This window comes from Psammomys obesus, unplaced genomic scaffold (assembly GCF_907164565.1).
Source record: "Psammomys obesus unplaced genomic scaffold, mPsaObe1.curated_primary_1811, whole genome shotgun sequence".
In the NCBI taxonomy this organism is placed as follows: domain Eukaryota; kingdom Metazoa; phylum Chordata; class Mammalia; order Rodentia; family Muridae; genus Psammomys; species Psammomys obesus.
Window position 1 is genome coordinate 507,009 of NW_026592586.1, and position 22,908 is coordinate 529,916.

Consider the following 22,908-nt stretch of genomic DNA (forward strand, 5'->3'; position numbering starts at 1 on the left):
AGATAGATAGATAGATAGATAGATAGATAGATAGATAGATAGATAGAGATGGATAGATGAGGTAGAGACCACTTGAGGAAGATCCCCAACATTAAACTGAGTCTCCTCTATCATTATTCTGTAGAGATTTGCTTTTTTAGTGATGCATAGTGTTTTTCAGGACTGGGATTTTTCTCTGATGTTTCTATTGACGGGCCTATGACATGAAGCAATGTTCATAAGAAGCCCAACCATTCAGTCAAAAGGAAAAAACTCTTTAAAGGTTAAGCCTAGTCCAGATTGAATTTTTGCAGTTTCTTTCCGTGACATTCTCCCACAGCACAGGACTATGAACCTCAGTGGTAATCTGAAGACTTGCTCACTTCACTCTACGTTTTTATGTACTCTCATTACCAATCTTACTGCTTTTGAAAAAGTACAGTTATTTTCTGTCTCGTGTCTTGGATTATAGGGATATAGTTGTGGTCCGTTCAGATCAATTCTATGAGTTCATTACGCACATGCTTGTACAGTTTAACAGCAGGATAAACAATTGTTCAAAGGATGCTAAACCATGGTAATATTTCAGGAATGAACCAACTATGAAGCTGTCATGGCTCTACAGCTGTGGCCTCGGACAAACTCTGAGCTGTACTTCCCTGAGGTTCTTCACCAATGTAACAGTCACTCTCCAGAGGCTGAGGAAGTAGGCATCTAAGGGGCAGTGAGGCCAGAGAAACCATCTATAATGTCCTTAACTTTTAGGCAGTACAAGGTCCACTGACTGGATCAACACTCAAGCAAATTGTGTTTTGACTGTGCTGTGTCTTTAGAAGGCTTCTCCAGCCTCTACAGATCCCTACTGCAGCTTCCTAACTCTTCTATTTCATCCTTTCCACCTACCTGCCTGACACTGGTGTAGGCCTTCCTCTGGCCCCAGCTAAAGAAACTTCCAGCTCAGAAGCAGTCCAGACCAGTAATAGGAGAGATAAATAAGCTCTCTTGGAGCCTTATTTGCTTGTCCTTATCCTCCAGGTATACCTCTCCCTTAGCGGCCAGACAGAGGAATGGATGGCAGTTGCTCCCTCTTTCTCCATGGAGACAGGAACTCACCTGCATGAACTCCACACTGTTATCCAAGGGAGTTTCCAGGCGAAAGAACAGGAGGAAATTTTCATCCTCAGATAAAAACAAACTGGCAAGCTACAGGAAACAGAGAGGAATAGTTATGGACTCTTACTATTGTTCATTTAAGAGCAAAGCATGCAGTACTTACAGCTCTAAGCCCTGGACCATCATTCATTAATTATTGCTGCTTTCAAAAAGTACCGTATTCCTATTAGCTATGAAACTATGGAGAGCTCGTGACAGAAAATAACAATAGCAGTAACGGTGATGATGAATTTGTTTATCCTTTAATGTGTTCTACATGCTTCTCTAAGGATCTCTACCTCTAAATTGATAATCTATTTATATTAGAAAGTAAGTATTGCTCTAAGGTTCATACATGCTGAATCGGTCATCATTTCTGGTTTGTTTTGTTTTGTTTTGCTGCTTTTTGAGACAGAGTCTTAATTGATGGCCAGGAACAGCATTGCACTTTTATGATAGGTCTTCTGCCTCAGAGTCTCAAGTGCTGGAATTATGACAGTTAGCCACCCCACCTGGTTTAATTTAAATTACCTTGACAAGCAGCTCTAACACACACACACACACACACACACCTGAACACGGACACACCATTTTTAGTATTTTTTCTTCCAATTACTTTAAGTGGTAGAGTCTGTCACCAACCCGCACTCTCAAGCCCACACTGAACCTCCTCGTTTTCCTGGCTGGGTGCTATAGATGGCAGAGTTCTTGAGTGCCAGATGCAGAAGTAGGAGTGACTGCTCTGCCGAGATCCCAAAGTGCTGGCTGTGGTTATACCCTTTAACATATCAGTGTCTATCTTCTCCTACAATATGCAACTGTGTTGATTCAGCTAGCTGCCTTCCTACAGAAAGCACCGATTTGGTTGGCTTACTTCACATGGTCTGTGAACAAGAGTAACGTCTTCTTCCCTAGTGAGCGCAGCCCTGTCTCGGCACACAGGCAACTCTGGTTGGGCCAGTTAAAGCATCTATTGTCTTCTTTCCCAATTGTCCCCACAAGTAAAAGTAATTTCCTCTGGATCTTGTGCAATGTCACAGAGTGGGTCCAGAATGTACCAGTTACTCATGTGACAAACTCATTGTGCTGTCAGCCACATGGCAGTATAGCTCATTCAATCATTTACAGTTCAAAAGTCTTGATGGTAATTGGTAACCATCCAATAGGCTCTTCATCATTTCAGTGTATACTCCTTGTAGCTTTAATTGCGAGGCTGGGGGAAATGACTCGCTGTACACTTGATGAGAGCAAAGCACGGGGACCTCATTTCAAATCCTCAGCACCATGTGCCTGTAACTGTAACGCTGAGGGGCAGAGATGTACAGATTACAGGGGCTTGACGGTCAGTCGTCCTAGCCAAGACAGCAAGCTTCAGGTTCAGGTGAGGCTCTGTCTTTCTGAAGGAAGTAAAATGAAAAGCAATCCAAGGAAGTCCTCCTCTGACTCTCACATGAGTGCTCATGGGCACACACACACATTCACATACATGCCTATACCATATATACCACAAACAGGCAAGCAGACACACACACACACACACACACACACACACACTGTAAAGTTGTAATGTGTACTATAGCAGTAACACCCTCATCCATCTCATCATTACTACATCCCTTCATTTAATCATAGCCACACTCTGTGAGCGACTGGTCTATGCCATCTAGGTCTTGCAAGCATATTCTCTCAAGTGACACAACAACAAAATCACCTAACTATGAATGTCTCCCAGTGTATCCTATTCTAACTGGAAGAGAAATAATAGGGTCAGAAGACTGGTAGGCAGCACTACATGGTTAAGTTGCTTTAGTAGGCGCTTAATAAAAGGAGTTAAAGTAAACCAAGGTGTTTTCTGGTGGGCTTTTGTTCGTTGCATTGTTGGGAATCAAACTCAGGGTTCTATACCTGCTAGGCAGGAGCTACATGCCCAACCTCTTTTTTTGTTGTTTGTTTGTTTGCTTTGACACAGGGTTTCTCCTACGGGTGTAGGGCTATCCTGGAACTTACTCTCTGGACCACAATGGCTTCACCATAGAGATCTGCCTGCCTCTCCCTCCCTAGTGCTGGCATTAAAGGTGTGCAGAACCATACTTGACCTCCGTTTTATTCTTAATGATCTTCTGGGAGATATATTTTTCACCCTTCCCTAGGATCTGATGCAGAGGTTTAAATTCATGCTCAGTAAATGTTTTCTGACTGTCAAGATTCGATTTGCATGGGATGGTATACAAACGTTGGATCAGGAACACTCTAAGAACTGAACTGGCATGAATGTTGGTTGGTCTGCTTAAAATGTCAAAAGAATCACACAGCTACCCATGGTGACACACACCTGTAATCCCAGCATTTCGAAGGTGGAAAAAGAAAGATCCAGAATTTAAAGTCACCCTCAGCTATGCAGTGAGGTCCAAGCCATCTTGGACTAAATGAGATCCAATTTCATAAGTGAATGGAAGGTGGGTAGATTCTTTATTACTAAGCAGATGACAAGCCAGGTGTGGTGGCACATACCTTTTATCCCAGCACTCAGGGAGGCAGAGGCAGGCAGATTGCTGTGAGTTCGAGGCCAGCCAGGCCTACAAAGCAAGTCCAGGACACTCAACACTACTACACAAAGAAACTGTGTCTCAAATAAAAACAAAAACAAAAACAAAAAAATGCATATGACAAAGGAAAGATTATTTCAAAAATATTTTCTAAGCCAACAGCCTTTCAAAAATTCTGTTGGAGGCATTCTCAATTGAATGCAAGATTCGCTGACTTTTCTGTTGTTGTTCTTGTGGTTTTGTTGTTTTGAGGCAAGGTGTTTTGCTGTTCTTGTTGGTTTTGTTGTTTTGAAGTGACAAAACCAACAAGACAAGCTGGCCTGGAACTCACTCAGTAGCTTAGGCTGGTTTTAAAGTTACAGCAATCCTCCTACTTCAGCATCCTGAATGAGGGGCCAGACATGAGTTACCACGTCTGTCTTCCATTATCTTTTAAAAGAAATGGCTTCTCATGAGTATAGGGACATGAGGTGTGTGGTGATGGAACTACCTCTTTCATCGATATGCGACCTTCTTTAGAGACATCATGGGCAGTCATTAACTGTTGTTTCACTTTCTGCACATCCTCTTCCACGAGAGTGTCCTGCAACAAACCATGTACAGCTCTGTTACAGCCCCGCGACCACAAGCATTCACAGCATGCAGACTGATCACCACGTTTTCTCTAACCACTTAATGATTTTGTCTTTTCCAGAAGACAGAGCAGTGACAGACATTTCCTGATCAACCAGTCACCTATCAATATCCACAGCAAGTAAAACAGATGTAAAGAGGCTTAGAGACTACAGTGGACATTAAAAGACTGCATTTCAATATCATCATCTATTTGGGTGAAAGCAAAGACTGAGTTATAACTAATGTATGAGAGTTCTTTCCAAGGACTCAGAGGTTTTACTTTTTTTCTTTTTTTAACTAAACAGTCCAGCTTTGAGTGCCCCTTAGCTTCTCTGTCGGGGAAAAATAATTGCAAGATAAAAATAATTTAGAAGGAAGGCAAAGAAATAAAGTAGATGTTGTGTTACTAAAGATATCCCAGCCGCCTCCCATGAATAATATTTCCTACATGCCCCTCTCTTCAATCATCTTCTCTAGAGACGCCAAGGTTAGTGCAGGGAATTTGACATATATGATTAGCAATGAAGAAGGAATTGGCCTGCAAGAGCCCCAAGGTAGAGGTGATCCCAAACATTACCCATTTCTGAGTCCATAGGTGTTGGGGTTTATACTAAATCCTTCTTACCACCACTCTCAGCAGGTGCCAAGTTCATCAGCTATAAATTACCAGGGCTGAAAAGAAGTGACTCGGAACATCCACCATGCATGCTGTGCCTTGGTAAGGTTGACTCAGCTTCTGAAGGCCTCCCTGTAAGCCTCCCTCATCTGGATATGTGCAGGGCATTTGCTTGGTGGCCTTGGACTAACCTAGATGCTGCCCTTTCTCAGAATTCTCAAGACTGGTTGTAGACCACACTGGGAAATAAAAATCTTCAAATAAAAAAGGAGTCTGGAAAGGCCTACGCATTCGTTACTCCTGTCTCAATCAGAACAGGATCCCCAAAACCACATTAGCCCAACCCAAGTCTGGGGCATAGTACAAGCCCAGGCCACACTGCTTTCTACTGACTTCCCCAATGCACTGCCACACATAATGCCAGCCTCGGGAACACGACAGCAAGACAGGCCTGGCCCATGCTGCCAGAGGGCATCTTTGTCTTCATTTTCCTTCCATTCAACTTCTCTTCAGGCAGTGTCCACAATGATGAGGAGATGGAGATGGCAGGGAGGGAAGCTAGCTATACAGAGTTCAGAGCAGAGGGGTTGCGCAGGGAAATACAAATTTGGAGAGTATCAAACAGGAGATGAGCATGAAGCTAAGCTCTTTCCATAAGCTCACTGAGTCTGCACAGCAGCTATGGGAGACAGAAAAGGTCCTTTTACCTTGCAGCCCTTGGCTTCACTTCTTGGCCTTCTGCCACTTTCTTCTTTGAAGGTGTGTGTGTGTCTATGTGTGTGTGTCTATGTTGTGTGTTGTGTTGGCTGTGGTTTGGATTTCTGTTTTTACTTGACTAGTTTATTATCAGTGTCTTCTTGTCTTGGAACCAGTCCCTTCAGCTGCACTGTTCATGTGATGCATGTTTCCAAGAGTATACAACCAGGTTGAAGAATGACACCAACTTCCCTTTTCTCCTCATCTGGAGATTCAATAAGGGGAATAATCCAATTCATGACCATTGCCTGTTGCTTCCCTCATTCAGGGTATATGTGCCTTCCAGATCAGTCTTGCTGATTCAGAAGAGTGAAAGAGAAAGGATCAGAGTGTCTGAGGCACCAGATTTGGAAGCCTGTTGTTTCGATGTGCCCATTGAACAGGAAGAAAGAGTGATAGGACAAGCGGGGCAACAGTGACTCAGACTGACAAGGCACTTTCAAGTGAGGGTCAGCAATTAGTTGAACATGATTCTCAGGTGTGTCCAACCTTTTGATACTGTGAGAAGACATTCTCATCTACCTAGTTCACAGTGGAGAACCAGAGTCATATTCCCTAGAAAAGCAATCTCATGTTTTAAGCAAGTTTCCAACTTTGGCTGGACATCATTGATTGATGTCTTTGAAGTCAGGCAGTCCTTGGACATCCTGGCTTATCTATAAACTTCATAAGACCCGTAAGCTTAAAATACAGTCCTTGGGAGTCCTGGTACTTTGATCAATAGAATCAACTCAATGCCAGGGAAAACCCAGACATCAGTGCGAGAAAGTAGTCCCTGGCACTGGACTCCTGTCTCACTAATTACAGGAAGAAGGTTTCTTACTCTTTACCTTTGTTACTTGTTTCTTACTTGTTACCTTTGTTGTCTTGGAAGGAGGAGACTCAGTCATAAGAACTGAAGGAAGTGCGTGCATGAGAAAAAAACAAGGAAATCAATGTCTCAAGTCCCCTCCTGCAAGTGTGGAATAAGTTTCATTTGGAATAAACTTCACAGAGATAAAAGACTGTATTAAAACCGAGAACTTTTGTTAGTAAAAACATAAGATTGGATAAAATCAGTTATTTTAAAATTTTAAGCCAAAGCAGAAACACTATATTTATATCAAGACAACCCATTAATCAAATGGACTTGTATGCTGTAGCCACACCAAAGCCATCTGCCAGGCTGACAGCTTTCATTTTATATTTAGAATGATTAAAATAATAATTAAATGATCCAAATAAGAAGACTTAGACAGACTGACTCTGTAAATACATCAACCAAATGTATTCATTTGAAGATTATAAATGGGGAATAGTGAAGAGCCTTGTTTAAAAACTGAATATGTTCCTAAGTGAGTTCACACCAAATGAAAAAATGAGGGAAGGGACATTAGTGAGTTGAGACTAAAGCTTCTGGTGACAAAACAGGAAGCAGTACCTGAGCTATTTGTGCCATACTGAGTAAATATTGTGGGCTCCTTTGATGACTACCTTCTCTCCACAGATGTCTTTCTTTTCCCCCAGAACCCGTGGCACGAGGACATGGCTTATGACACTCTCCAAAGTCAACGGTTTGGAAAACTTGCTCTCACAAGCTGGAGATCACCATAGTTTGTTTTCAATCTCAATTTCTTACGTGATTAGAAAATATATCTTCATGGGGCTGGAGAGGTTGCTCAGTGGTTGGGAGCACAGGCTGCTCTCCCAGGGGACCTGGGTTCAACTCCCAGCACCCACATGGCAGACCAAACTGTCTGTCACTCCAGTTCTTAGGGAGCTGACACCCTCACATAGACATACATGCAAGCAGAACCCCAATGCAGATAAAGAAATTTTAAAAAGAAATATATCTTCCTTTACCCACTAGTGAATGTCAGGCAAACAGGCCGTATAATAAAGGCCCAAGAAGATACCACATCATCACAAGGACATGTGCACGGTGGGTGCTTCAACTGCTAGAATGCACTGTCTACTTGTGTTGGCTCGACACAGTTCTTCACACTTTGTGGATGTGGAAATCCAGAACCAGGGTATTTAAATGGCTCATTGGCCCCAGCTCTATGTCTGGAGTTTAAGATAAATATTAGACTCTGCCTACACACCGAGGTATCTCTTGCTCAAACTATGAGGCTTCTGTAAAGTGGGCTGTCTGAGACAAACGACAGCATTCTCTTTCTCCTGTGGAAGGTGAAGAGGGTTTCCTTCGTTTCCAAGATGTCCTGCCAACCTGGTTCCTTCATGTGTCAAAACTCTGAGTAACCTGTCTGGTCTCAGTCCCACAGGCCACCTCTTTGTCTGGTGATGGTGCCAGCATGACTGGATTAAGGAATACCTAGAAACCTGACAAAGGTTGCTGAGTCTGCGAGGTGTTCCCAGCGTAGAACAGAGTATGATAGGAACCTGTGTAGACTAGGAGAGTGTAATAAGCAGTCTTAGTTCTGAGGTTGATGAGATCTGAAGCCAATCCTTTGAGCAAATCTGTGAGGGCATTCCTAGAAAAGTTTAACTAAGGAGAGATGACCCCACCCCCACCCCACCCTTGAATGTGGATGGCACTGTCCAGTGAGCTGGGGTCTGAGACTAAATCACAGGGAGAAAGTGAGCTGAGTACCAGCATTCACTTCCCTCTGCTTTGTAGCCACGGATGTGCCAAGTGACCAGCAATACCATGATGAACTTTACCCTTGAACTGACCCAAAATAAACCCTTCTTACTTTAAGTTGCTTTTTCATATATTTTGTCACAGAATAACAAAATAAGTTGCACAGAAGCCTGAATGGGTACCAACTGCATGGCTGAGATGGAGAAAATGAACACAGAAGGCAAACTACTCTCCCCTCTATAAAAACTGCAAAGTGCTCGTGCCCTGCTGGCCTGGCCATTCCCATAGGAAGTTAACAACTTGGCTGTGAGTGGAAAATTAGATGTCAAAGCAGGTCAACATGAAGCCATTAAAGCAGCAGCCATCTCCTTGGCTTTGTGCTCAGTGAGATTGGTGAGCAAATAGCTCACTGTTAGAAACCTCATAATTCTTCTCTCAGAATAAATAAACCCCTTATTTTTATACTTCCTTGAGTGTGTGTAACTTATTTGAGACAGGGTCTCATGTATCTCAGGCTGACCTTCAACTTGCTATGTAACTGAAGAAGACGTTGATCTGCTGATCCCTCTGTCTTTACTTCCCCAAGTGTTGAGATTGCAGGCGTTTGCTGCCAGGCCTGACTTATGCAGCACAAGACATAAAACCCAGGGCTTTAGACATGTTAGGCAAAGCTCTATAACAACTGAACTACCCCAGCCATCAAAATCCTTCCTCTGGACTCTCAGTGATATTTCTTTTCGGAAGTGACCATCCTGTCTTAGAGTTTGGGAACTTTGAATGCTTTTTAATCTTCCTCTGTTTGCTTTTTTCAAATGCCTCCCCCCATCCACAGTTGGTAAGTGTTGTCTAAATCATGGGTTCATGTAAAACCATAACCCAAGCATTTGCGTTCTCAAGGCTCAGAGGCTTCAGAGTAAGCTGCTGGCATGGGAAACTGGGTGACAAAATGGTAATAGAAGTCTCAGTTGCTGGATTCTTCTTCAGCCGGACACAGGGCTGGTGCAAAGGCAATAATGAAGGCTGGAGAGAAGCATACACAAAGATCTGGACAGAGAGCAGGAAGAGCTCATGGCTTACCTCTTACCTGCCAGCCTTTGCCTCACAGGCTGCACATAGCAAGAGAGACAAAAGAATAAGGAAAGAAAGACTCTGAGAGCAAGAGAAAAGCAGACAGAGAGTGGAGAAGAGAAACTTAGGATTAAAAAAATAAAAAGCAAAAATAGAGTTGAGACAGGGAGACAGGAAAGAGATAGTAAAAGAGAAATAACAGACCTGGGGATAGGAGAGAAAACAGAAAACTTTGAAAAGCAGAGTGGAAGTGCAGAATTCCAGAGGCGAGCTGAAGAAACAGATGAGAAATACACAAAGATCACACTAGAGGCACAGAGAGGTCAGAGAGCTAGGAATGCAGTAACAGGCATGGAGAGGTATAGAACACAGAAGCGGGCAGAACAAAGAGACAGAAAGAGGCACAAAATACAAGAGGCAAATAGAGGGAGATCAAGAGGTGGTTTTAGTTTGGTATAATTTGGTTTTCATTTCTCAGCTGTGCCACCCTTTAATACCTTTCCCTGAACTCATCTAGGTTGGCTCTGAAGTGGGACTATGAACCCATCAGTGTTCCTCCCTGTAGAGATAGACAATTCACACAGCAGCCCCAGACCCTCCTCCACCTTCGAAAAGGAGTTCTCTCCATGTTGAATGTCAATCGCACACCAGCCTGACCTTTGGTGTCTCTATGTTATTTTCCCCCTCTCCTTTGGCACAAGAACCATCTAGAGTTAATTCTCATCTCTCCAGGCCAGATTTACGATCTGGGTAAACTGCTTTACATTTATATCTGACTCTGAGCATAGTGGTTTCGTTCTGGTTCATGAGAAATCCACAACCTCTTTTAACCAAACAGATCATGGGGAAATGGCTTTTAAATGGCTTGTTTGTCATGTGTGAACACGGAACCATAAAACTCGTAATATCTTCTCCACTCTTTTGTGCTTTTGATCTACGAGCTACCCTACCTCTTGTTGAAATCCATTAGCAGAGATGTAACCAAGGAAACACTCAAATTAGAGTTGACTGAGTCCACAAAAGAAGTTAGGCGCTCTAACTGCATGACAGATGTTTCAATGAAAATCGGTGGCCAGCATGCCTGATGTGCTCGTACCTTTTATAAAACCTGCCTAAAGCTCTTTACGTTGCTAGGAGAGGGAGTGATATTACATGCAAAGAGAAAATGAGGTCAGATGGGATTACAGTTTCAAATCAACACAAGGCCAGACCCATGCTTGTGTTTGGCTGAGAGGCACAGACTCGAATGCTCTGTGCCGTGAGTACTTACCTCAGTGCCAGATTTCGCCAGCAAATGGTCAAAGAAGGCATCCAGGTCTGTCTCCCTTATGTAACCTTTTTCTAGTGCAAGAAGATAAACATACATAATAGTCACTAATAAAGAACAAATGTGGCAGTATTTGTCTAAGAGAATATTGTAGGTGTGAGAGGGGCTTGAAGCATTGTCACATAGACCCCAAGCCAGCCTCAAACTCGGCTATGTAGCTGAGGACGACTTTGAACTCTTGATCTTCCTGCCTCTACCTCCCAAGTTCTGCTATCAGAGACATGTGCTACCATAGACTTGGGCTTAGTCTGTTTTATGTTCCCTATGCACTCCTTTTAAAGTTCTTCTTAAAACATTTGTATTGTATTTAATTATGTGTATGTGTGTCTAGGGGTTAAGGGTGCAAGTCAGTATAGGTGCCCTTAGAGACCGGACGTGAGCATTATATCCACTAGAGTTGAGTTACAGGGCGTTTTGAGTCACCCCGCACAGGTGCTGGGACCAAACCCAAGTCTTCTGAAGGAGTAGTATATGATGCTAGTGGCTGAGCCATCTCATCCCTCACACTTGTTACTTCAATAGCTGTCCGCTAATATCCTGACAGGGGTGAAGGCTGAATCCTTGCTTTTGTGTGGAAACCTGCCTTTCAGGTGTTTTCCTTGCGTCTCTTTAATTACTAACGGACCAGGTCAAATGGCAAGCAAATCTGTTTTATCTTCCAGGACGTGTGTTCTGAAGAGGAGGAGGGTAAATCTGAATGTTGTTAGAATCCATCCTCCTTTCTAGAGAGTGGAGGCTGGGCAATACGACAGTCACTAATGAAAACCTGTCACATTTACAGAAGAACCCGAGATTGCTGAGTCTCAGCCCAAAAAGCCTCGAATTTGTGTGCGACGATATTGCTAATCTATTAACTGCATGTCACTCACACACACATGCGGGTTGGGAAGCAGGAAAATCCTCAGTCCACACAATTTTCAGAAGCTTTCTTGATGAGTAAAACCAGCGTCCGCTGAGTGTACTCAATCAGGCAAGCAGTGGTCCACTTTCCCTATAGGGAAAGGCGCTTAGGAGAAATTCTAGTTCTGAAATTCACTGTCTACCCTAGGCGCTCAAGTGGCCAAAGCGACTCACCTTCCTTGTCAAAGCGCTGCCAGATCTGCCAGAAGCCAGCAGCGTCCAGACGAGCTTGGGGTCGTCCGCGTGCGTTGTCCATGGTGCTGACGGCCGTAAAGTCCCCTAGCAGTATTGCCCGACTCCTCTGCCCGCTTCCTCCCTCTCTGGCTTGGTACCAGTGGGCAAGGCAGGCTCGAGTGCGTCCAGTTCCTGGGCGTCGCTGAGCAGTCCGCAGCCTGGATGGCGGGCTCTACCAGGCAACGGGGGAGCCCGCCCCGCCGCTGGCATCCTCCTGCCCCGCCCCGCACGTCGGGCAGAGCTCAGCGGGGCTCCCGCCTGCTAGCTCAAAGGGGACGGGGTCGGGGGGGGGGGGGGGAGATCACGCAGAAAAGAGCTGTCTCTCCTGTCCACAGCTCGCTGCTTTTCCGTTTTAGTTGTTTGTGAAACTCACGAAAACATTCTCCTCAGTTTGACTCACCTTTCAGACAAACGTCTCAAGGGGTTTTCTGGAAAAGGCTGTCCGGTGTCACGAGTTGAAAGAAGTGTCAGTGTTAGCACCCTATGGATTAGATGAGATGGCCAGTACTGTGGGGTGTAGGGGTGGAAAGAAGAGGGATGAAGGCACTCAGAAGGGGCCTCTGAGAGCCAAGGCAACAGAGGACACACACACTGCTGTACTGTAATGTACTGTAGTGTAGAGCTTTGCTACCGCAGAACATGACAGTCACTGTGGCTTGACATGTCGCCATTAAAATGCCGGAAGGAGCCAGGCATGGATAGCAAACACTGGTAGTCCCTGCACTCGGGAGTCTGAGATAGGACTGCTGTGATACAGAGTGAGTTCTAGGGTGGCCTGAGCTACAAAGAGATCCTGTTTCAAAAACACAAAGACAGGCAAAATGCTGAATCAAAGACAAACCTAGCCACACGGTATCAAAAATACATGTTAAAGAGTCTACCCAACACATGCTATCAATGTCAGAATTTTCAGATGTTTGCATCTGGCTCCTTAGAGCTACTTTAACATGAAATGCCAGCCACCATATAAAGGAACACATTTTCTAATGATCAGAACTGTTTGACTAGCTGATTTCTGAGAGTACAGAGACTACACTGGTGACTCTTGACTTGAAACGTCTTGCTAGGGTGTCAGTAGAAGGAGTTTGGGAGTTAGGCAAAAATTAGGCCACATGTGGTGACTCACACTTGAAACTCCAGCACTGAAGAGACTGAGGAACACCATGAGTTCTAGGCTAGCCTGGGTTACCATGTGGAAAGAAAGAAAGACAGAAAGAAAGAGAAAGAAAGAAAGAAAGAAAGAAAGAAAGAAAGAAAGAAAGAAAGAAAGAAAGAAAGAAAAAAGGGAGGGAGGGAAGGAGGAAGGAAGGGATAGAGAGAAAGAAAGAAGAAAGAAAGATGGAAATAAGGAAGGAAGGAAAAGAAAAGGGGGAAAATGAAAAAAAATGGATAAGAGTTGGACCAGGAATACCCTTTCTTTATGGCCTGCTCACTGTGCTATTAGCATTCAATTTAGTCTCAAAAAGCACACAGATAAAAGCCATTTAACCGTAGTTAAAAGAGCATGAGAGTCATCCAATAGTTCGGGCTCAGGATCTTTGGCTGAGCCAAGTGGTAGCTCTGTGATTGACCACCATTTCTAGCTATCTAAGCCTCAGTTTTCCTATTATAAAATTAAGAGTATGAAGTGTTCCTTGGAGGGCTGCTGTGAGGGTCAGAGATATGCATGGAAATGCCCAATGAATCATGGCTGCTTTCATGCTGTGCCCAGTGACAGAGTGACGGTGTTCATTAAAAAGGACTTAGAAAAAAATAAGACAAGTTTGAACAATTCATAGTCAAGAGCAGTCTAATATGACAAGACGTTACGCGTGATGTTTAAATTTTAAATAAATAAGAATTTTATACTATAATACTTAAAATGGTTAAGAAGAAGATACCCTTGGGTTCAAAATGCAGCTTTGTAACATACTAGCTTCACAAGTTATTTAGAAGCATTTTGTTTGATTGTTTGGTTTGTTGGTTTTTGTTTTGCTGGGTTTTAGCTTACTGTAAACATGAGACTCTAATAGCATTTGCCTTGTTGCGTTGTCATAATAGTTAAATACACAATGCTAAAACTGTTATCCCAGTATATAGTAAGCAAGCAGTACAAATTAGATACTAAAATGATTAATCTTCCATTGAAACTTCTTAGTGAAATAAACTTTAGGAATTTTGAGTATAGTTTAGGTAAAGGGAAGAAAAAAAAATACCATCCCTCATGGAGAAAGTGTTGCATACACAAACTGGAGAAGTGCATAGTAGCAGGAAAAGGGAAACAGCTCAGTGCTGGCAGGAACCATATTTGGCCCTGGGAAATTATGGGATACAATTCCAAACATCCCTAAGGAACATTAACCTGAGTGAACTCAACGGGTTGAAGATTGCTCTTGCTTTCTGAGGGTGGGGTCGGAGGGGAGGAGGGAGGGGCTTATGGGAGGGATACAAAGTGAATAAAGTGTAATTAATAAAATAAAAAAGAAACATAAAAAAAAAGGCTTGCAGGATAAATACCTGTATGTTACTATGTTACTGGCAAAGGCCAAAAGCCATGGTGGAGAGCTAAAGCAGGCCAGGGAATTGCAGGGGTGCAACTCCATGATGGGATAAACAAACAAAACCTATGCCACAGAGCATTTCTCAGGCGCCACGCGTGATTACACACTTCTGTCAGGACTTAGGCTGAGGATGGAGGATTATAGATTCCAGACCAGCCTGAGGTATACAGATACCACATCTAAAAAAAAAAAAAAATCTCAGAACATAAGATTAATATTTAAAATGCAATGTGCGAAAGTGTACAGATAGTTGGATTCAATGCTGTGAGGCAACAGAAGCTCCTTTCTGCACATAGCAAAACAGTCATGAAAGAGGAAGCAATTAAGGGGCTGCTTAAGACTGGAAAGCAAAGGAACAAGCAAGTTCCAAGTGGTGCCTGGCACCTGGAGCTTCTGGGTGGCTGCTGTTTCCACCCTGTGAGCTACTTTTAAATGTTGTCACATATTATTTACTGTGTATATGTCTACATGTGCCACAGTGAACAAAGAGGTCAGGAGAGTCCATTCTCTGCTTCCACCAAGTGGGTCCTAGGGATTGAACTTTGGTGAACTCAGGTCATCTGACTGACAGCAAATGCCTTTTCCCCCTGAGCCATCTTGCCAGCCCCAGGGAGATATTCATTTTAATACAAGCATCTATCATGGAACTAGGTAGATTCTGTTTGAGTATCTGCCACAGTTTGTGTGGAGTCTCCTTCTGAGATAATCATCCAAATTCTGGACAGAGGAAAGAATAATTAGGGAAGGTTGGAAAGCAGCAGCGGAGGAGTCATGGCTGACCATTTATCTGGTAAGGTTTCCCTGGCTTATCATCCAATCAGAGACCTTATGATAAAGTAAAAGTTTAAGAGCAGCAGGAACCAGCTGGAGAAATGTGTTGCTCATTGACTGGATCAACTCCTCCCACAGAGACTCCAGATCAGGTGGTTCAGAGGGCAAGCTCTAAGTGGCATTTTAAAATCTCCACTGGGGATTGTTCTGCAGCCAGTGGTCACATTTTCACCTTTAGTTTTCTATTGTTTACATTTTGTGTTGTTGTTGTTATTTTGATATGGCTTTTTGGACAGACAGTCTCCAAAGAAAACAAATGTCTAAACGAGTTAAAAAAAATTTTTATTACTACCTCAACTTTGAAAAAAAAAAAGAGTGTGTGCTTTAAGTCATTGTGGTCAACTTTGTTTTAATAATCAATGGTTAAAACTAAGGCCTAAAATGAAGCCTTTTTGCCTTTTCTCCAGCTGATGTGTTTTTTTCTCCTGTAATCATTTCCTGCTTTCCTCATTAGCATAGCTAATTAATGGTTCGTTGAACAAGAAGCAGTAGTCTATAATTTGAAGCATTGCTAATTAACCTTGGCACATGCATTCAATTCTAAGTTGATGTATCTGCACCATTTTATAAACTCAATGATATTGTGAACTGGAAACACAAACTGCTTTCTCCTGGTCATTACTGGACATCAGTAGGTACCTCAAGGGTCATCTTCACAGAGGAGCAAAAGGAGACAGTGTTTACCATAAGAAGTTTAAAATCAATCACTGTAGAGCTAACATTTGTTAATATTTCTGCTTTTGTTTTCTTTCCAAACATACAACTAGTACACATTTTTTAAATAATGGAGATCAGAAACAACAACAAAAAAATAAGGAAACTTCTTCATAATTTCAATTCCCAGAGATAGTCAACAATAGTAACATACAGGTATTTATCCTGCAAGCCTTTTTTTTATGTTTCTTTTTTATTTTATTAATTACACTTTATTCACTTTGTATCCCCCCCATAAGCCCCTCCCTCCTCCCCTCCGGACCCCACCCTCCCATCCCCTTCTTCACACATGCCCCTCCCCAAGTCCACTGATAGAAGAGGTCCTCCTCTCCTTCCTTCTGATCTTAGTCTATCAGATCTCATCAGGAGTGGCTGCATTGTCATCTTCTGTGGCCTGGTAAAGCTGCTCCCCCCTCAGGGGGAGGTGATCAAAGAGCAGGCCAATCAGATTATGTCAGAGACAGTCCCTCTTTCCATTACTATGGAACCCACTTGGACACTAAACTGCCATGGGCTATGTCTGTGCAGGGGTTCTAGGTTATCTCCATGCATGGTACTTGGTTGGAGAATGAGTCTCTGGGAAGACCCCTGTGTTCAAATTTCTGGTTCTGTTGCTTTCCTTGTGGAGTTCCTGTCCACTCCAGATCTTACTATTTCCCACTTCTTACATAAGATTCCATGCACATTGACCAACAGTTGGCCATAAGTCTCAGCATCCTGCAGGCCTTTTTTATATGTACAAAAATGAGGTTGTTTTGCTGTCATTGTCCTGTTTCATTGAATGCCATGAGTCATATCATTAAATATTCTCCTATGGTGTCATCTCAGTGTGACATTATAATTTATTTAAAGTTCTGTTTTGTCAGCCAGTTTTGACTATCAGCTAAATATTCATTCATAATTATTTCCTCATTATATAATTGCAAACGAATGCTGAACAGAACACTATCTACCATTTGAAGTCTTTAACATATATGCTTGAGAATGGATTCTCATCTTGACTTCATGAATCTCTACTCCCAGTCAATCGGAAGAAAGGGCTTTTCCCACTATGTTAACAGTGAACACAGAAACCTTCATCACAGTCATTCTAAAGTAGTTGTTGGGGCTTATTTCATTGTGCTTGTTTACAGTTTATTTGGATTTTAAAGAGGTAGGATATCTGCCAACTTTGTGACACACATATGTCTCTATAAAATCTCTTATGCACAGTTTCACTGTTCAGTTTTTCTATATTGTCTTACTGGGGTTTATGTTTACATAATGAGTTACATATCACTTAGTCACAGGAGAAGACTGACAATGTATCCTAATGCCTAACACCGTTTTCTAAGCCTTCAGGCCTATTACCATGATATGAGACTTGAAATGTTTTTCCAGCTATTTACACAGCATGTTATTACAAATTTAATAATACAAAACCAGTCTATAAGGCTGGCCAGAGGACTCAGTCGGTAAGTACTTGTTGCACAAGCATGAGGAACTGATTTCGAATCCCAGAAAGCACATAAAGCTGGGCCCAGTAACGTGCAGCTAGACATAACCCCAGTGCTCCTACACAGAGATGGATACAGAAGAATCCCGGAAGTTCAAGGGCCATCCAGTCAGCTGTATCCAGAGGTGAGCAAGAGGCTATCTCAGGAAAGGTGAGCTATAAGGACTGATGGCCAAGATCATCTTCTGACCTCCACATGATTGTTGTATCATGCACGCACCCACGTTCACATGCTCTCATGCACACATACATAAATCACACACACACATTTATTCAATTTTACAAACAGAATATAGCCCTTACATTTTCTTTCTTCCACTTTCTCCCCTCTGGGTCTATGTATGTGCCATGTAATCCACGTTGGGTAGTACTAGGAGCCAGTATTTCCTAAATCAATGGAAGATAAAGTTCAATCTAGACGCACATATGGGACAGGACTCAGTCATCTCATTCCCAAATTGACTTTAAATTTTGCACAGAAAACATTGCTGTTTCAGGAAGCATTTTTTTTCCTAACCTAATTATATGAGCATTTGATTCACTGATTTGCAAATTACTTTCCTTTCAATATACTTCTCTAAGAGCTACATTACCTTTGACCTATGAGATAACCTGCTTCCTACGTATGTAGGTGTGCTTTCTAAATAACTTTTTTTGTGGTTCATTTTTTTTTAGCCTAATTCCATTGTAGATGGAGAATGTGATCTATGATAATCACCTCTACAAATGTGTTGAGGTTTGCTGAATGACTCTTCATAAAGTACATTTCCATAAATGTTTCGCTCGTGCTTAAAAAATGGAATTTATCAATTTCAGTGACATGGTAATTACATTGTTCAGTGCTCTGTGTCTCTTGCTTGCTTGTTTTGAAAGAAAAAGCTCATTGTATTTTGGCCTAGATAAGGCTCACATTAACAATCACCCTGACTCAGCCTCTATATGCTGGAAATAACAGACACGGACTCCCCGTGCCTGATGGAATTGGGATTTTGAGAGCCTACTTAGGAGATTGTAAGGTTCCGTAAGATTTGGTTGCACTGATTATCTAAAAGACACGAGGGGAACAAGACACAGGCCAGTGCTCTTTGTCCTCCCTTCCCGACTATGGAAGGACAGGCAGAAGAGTGTGCCTCCTAAGACTTTCCTCTAAGCATTTGGCTGCTGTGGGCATGTGGTGAGTGAGGAGAGCAGCAAAGAGATATTAGGGATCTCATCTGCTGCAAGAGCATTTTAAGAATCAAGCAGAACAGACTACGAGTCTCCCAAGTCCTCACACTGGATGGTGAAGATCTGCAGGGTCTCTAAGCTGCTAAAACTGGGAATCTGCTGAGCTCGAAGCCCAGTCTGGGCTGTAGAGTGTGCCACTGCTCAGGCGAACACCAGCTCAGGCTCCTGCTCATGTAGCTGCACTCTTGGAGATAAGGAAGGTGCTTTGAGTACAGGATGCTGAGAAAAATCTAGATCCAGCTCTCACTAGGGGTCTGAGTCCTGGCCGGGAATGGAGGAGAGATAACTTATGACCAGAGGAATAGGAGTGGTGAGGGGGGTGAGAGGGGCCTCTTTTCAGAAAAGTAATTGTTTTTGTTTTGTTTTGTTTTGTTTTGGAATCTACTGAGACTTCCACTTGAGTCAAATTTAGGAAATCCCACAAACAACAATGCAGATTTCCTTTCTTACCTGATTCTAAACTGAATAGAAAACACATAGGGCTATAAGCCACTGTATTTGCAGGAAGCTCTGATACGTCCATATTTACACAGGGATTTCAAGCTGTTCTTCTGGCGTTACTTGGTGTGATATTTCCTTTGGAGGGAAAAAGGCAAACCTGGATGCTGTGCTAGAGCTAACTATACTGAAGAGCAGAGGGACCCCTCAATACAAGCATAAATTTATTCCATGTCAAAACCTTAAGTTGTCTGGGTCAGCTGAAGGCACAGAGATGTTCAAAAGGAGACAAGGCACAGACCAGATAAGGTGCATGATGCTAGGAGGAAGTCATGCTTCCAGCTGCCGCCCTCCCTCTGGTACCCCTTTCCAAACTCTCTGGCTGAGAAATAAGTCACAGAGCCAGACAGGTGAAGATCCAAATACAAATACGCAAAGATTGCTGATATTTGGTTCTGGGTGTGGCATAGGCACTAGGCAACCAGGAAAGATAGCAGCTGTGGGAGCAGGGTAAGTCATGGATACCTGCTACATCGATCTCCTACATTTTTTTCCAGCTACATTGGAGGAAAGTCCAAGGTTCTGAGAAATAGGCTGAGTTTTATGTGGTGATGGGGGAGGAGCATGGGATGCCTTTGCAACCAATAGCTACCACCTAGGAATTATATCATCTAGTAAGATTATTTCAGCTTGTGTGACGATCTGATGTGAAGGCTTCCTCTAGAGAAGAGGGAAGAAGCATGATAAATACAATGCTCCCGTGGGATATGTAGATTAGAATTGTGTCTGCTAGCTGAGAATTGTGGCCTGGGGTGAAGAATGCTGATGAGAACTTTCCATGATGGAGTCCACAGTATCTCCAGGTGACTGTGACCACACAGGATGAAGCATAGAAGAAGGAAAAGAAAAGGACTGCCATAGTCTCTTATTCTCTGTGTGTTCAGCAGATTGTGTGTCAGGACAGTGCAGCGGCACACGTGAACTCACAGAGTCAGGGACTGCTCACAGGAGCCAAAGCGAGCTCCAGAAGCCAGCATGGATCAGGGAGGGGCTCATGAAAATCCACCCCTATCTGAGAGGCTATTGACAACCAATGGCTGCTGGCAGGGGAAGAAGTCGTTTCATCAGGGATATGACCTGAGGAGGCTACCCAGCTCCAGTGGATGGCCCCACATCCATGCACGCACAGGCAGCAGTAAATGAACTCAACGGATATTAAAAATGAAGGGTGGAAGGAAACGCTGTGGTGAGGAATTGAGGGGAGGGAATTGAAGAGATGAACTGAAGATGGATTTGCTCAAAACACATTATATACATGTATAAATATTAAAATATTTTAAGTACAAAAATAAAGCTGGGAGGAAAAACAAAAACAAACAAACAAGAGGCGTTTCAGATACTTGTGATCCTAGCGCTGGGAAGGCTAAAGCCAAGAGAAGTGCCACAAGTTCAAGTCCAGGCATATATGTCTTAGTTTTCAAAAACACAAGCCATCTACAAAAAGGGTGTGCACAGATCTTGACAGTGTTATTCATGATAAGAAGTAGAAAAAAAAGCAAATGAATAGGAAAAAAAAGAAAAAGAAAACACAATATATTTATATAATGGAATAGAGTCCAGCTTTTAAAAAGTAAGAAAAACTGATGTGTACTATATATGGAAGAAACTTGAAAACTCTGAGTGAAAGCAGGGGGAAACAAAATAGGATATGTTGTTTTATTCTGCTCATGAAATACCCAGGAGAGACGGGATGCAGAGCAGTGGCTGCCTAGTTCTGGAGAGATGGAGAAAGCAGGAAAAAAAAAAAAAAGTCAAAGAAGAGAAGAATTCCTTTAGAGATGATAAAAATATTTTTTATAAAAATATTTTAAAATTCATTGTGGTAATAGTAGCACAGATCTGTGAATATCATAAAAGCCATTGGGTCCCATATTTTAAGTATCTGAATATGGATGGGTATGTGAATTATGTCTCAATAAAACTGCTTTTAAAATGTAAGAATGTCATGTGCTGGGTTTAATATAAGAAAAAATTAATTGTAATAATGCAATATAAAAGTAGCAATATGAGCAACTGCATTAGAAGACGGTAAGGCATGGAGTCCACTCATACAGACTCCTGGGGAATGTTTCCGTTACAAAACAGAGTGACATTGTGTTAAACTGGTGACTCAAATCCCATGAGCATTGTTGCCAACAGTGAGGAAACTTTCCTATGTGTTAAGTTTGCCTTGAACAGACGAAGACTATTCTGAAGAGACAGGTGGCTTCACCCTGCCCTACTTCCCCAACAGAAGATCCATCCAAGGCAGCTGGGGGTGGGGGAGTCCCCTCAGCTCTCCTGTAGTCTTGGGAACTACAGAAAACATTAACCTAGCTGAGACCAAGCAGGGCCACCCTCCTCAGTTGGTATTGCTTTCAATGCTCCTAGGTGTTGTGCACGTTTTATGAATTTTCTATTTCTACAATGACGGAAAGGGACAGAAAGTCACTATTATTTCCATCTTCTAGACGACGAAACTCGTTTGTGTGTCAGACTGGTCTTTGTTCCAACAGGTGAAATACCTGAGGCATTCTACTTCACAAAGAAAAGAGGTCTATTTGGCACACTGTCTAGGAGGCTGGAAGCCCAAACAGAATGAGCTCCCTTGGCTGATCACATCACAGAGTCATCACTATCCGTCTCCGTAGTAGTGCCATCTCTCTCCTCCTCCTTATGAAGCCACCGAGACTCAATTACGGGGATCCACACCAATTATTTTATCTAATATAATTTCCCAGAGGCTCCACCTTTAAATATAATAGTTGGATTAAGTCTCTACCGTCTTGATATCATTAAGATGTTAGGCATTACATTTCTAAGCCTCTGTGCCTCCGCATGACTTCTGGGGGACAACTATATACAAATCCCAGCAGTCTCTGTCGGTTAGAGCAATTATTTAAGTCCAGCAGCCACTGGAGTAAGAATCTTACTTTCCCACTTGCCTCCAGTTTTGCAACTGTCCATCAGTGGCAGCCCGTGGCCCTTGTCCAACAGCTCTGGACTATGCTTCTCCCGGTCTTTGTGTTCTGGGCTTTGCAACAGAATCGCACCACATCCACCCCATCAGCAAGGAGAAAAGGCAACACTCAGCGTCTCAAACAAGCAAAGACCAGCCTCTGCATTGCCAGATTGCAAAGCCAGGAGCACTGACCCCACTGAAGGCAGGTGGCAGAGCTGCTGGGCGTGCAAAGTTGTCTGGATGTCTAGCTTCAGAGTAGAAAAGCCAAGTTACTTCCAGGCCCCACAAACCAGCTGGCACAATCCCTGCCCTAGCCAAGGGACGGGCGGAAACCTCTTTCCCTCATCCCCTTCCCCTAGTCCACTGAAAGGGGGAGTTCTCCACCATTGCCATCTGCCCATAACTTGTTTTTAAGGGGAAGTTTTCTCTAGGTAAAATGTACCTTGGGGAACAGTCTATGCTTAACAGTCATGGCTCTCCCACAGCTTCCTAGATATCACCACAAAAGCTGACTCCCAGCCCTGCACAGTGGGGCTCCTTGACTGAAACCTGACCGCATTCTCAAGGTGAGGAATGTGAGCTAATCATTCCTAGTGACTGACAAAATTGCTTGGTCAGTGTTTTACTGGCAGTTTGATCACTAGGTCCACTTCTCGTTGAAACCAGCAGGATGGAGGCAAGCCACTGGGCTTTGCTCACCTAGCGTGGCTAGAGAGCAACACAGAGAAGACAGGGTGTCCTCATAGTCAAGTGTGGAAGCATCTGAAGTGTTGGTGTATTTTTTAAATCTATTTTGTTTGGGTTCTTATACCTCTACGTCCTCTTTTCACCTTATCCTTTCTAACACCGAAATACCAAGTAGGAGAGACAGAAGATTAGAGGGGG

At 43.0% G+C, this 22,908-nt stretch overlaps 1 protein-coding gene across 1 annotated transcript in view; it reads right to left on the minus strand.

Moving 5' to 3' along the window:
- Window positions 1-11,971, minus strand: part of Scgn (secretagogin, EF-hand calcium binding protein) — a 37,996-nt gene extending 26,025 nt beyond the window's left edge. Inside the window, exons 1-4 of the mRNA XM_055614497.1 lie at window positions 11,718-11,971; window positions 10,587-10,657; window positions 4,168-4,260; window positions 1,093-1,182 (exon numbers count right to left, since the gene is read on the minus strand). Coding sequence (XP_055470472.1) covers window positions 1,093-1,182; window positions 4,168-4,260; window positions 10,587-10,657; window positions 11,718-11,799 — 336 coding nt within the window. The 5' untranslated portion in view covers window positions 11,800-11,971. The remainder of the gene's footprint in view (window positions 1-1,092; window positions 1,183-4,167; window positions 4,261-10,586; window positions 10,658-11,717) is intronic.
- Window positions 11,972-22,908: the final 10,937 nt, after the last annotated feature.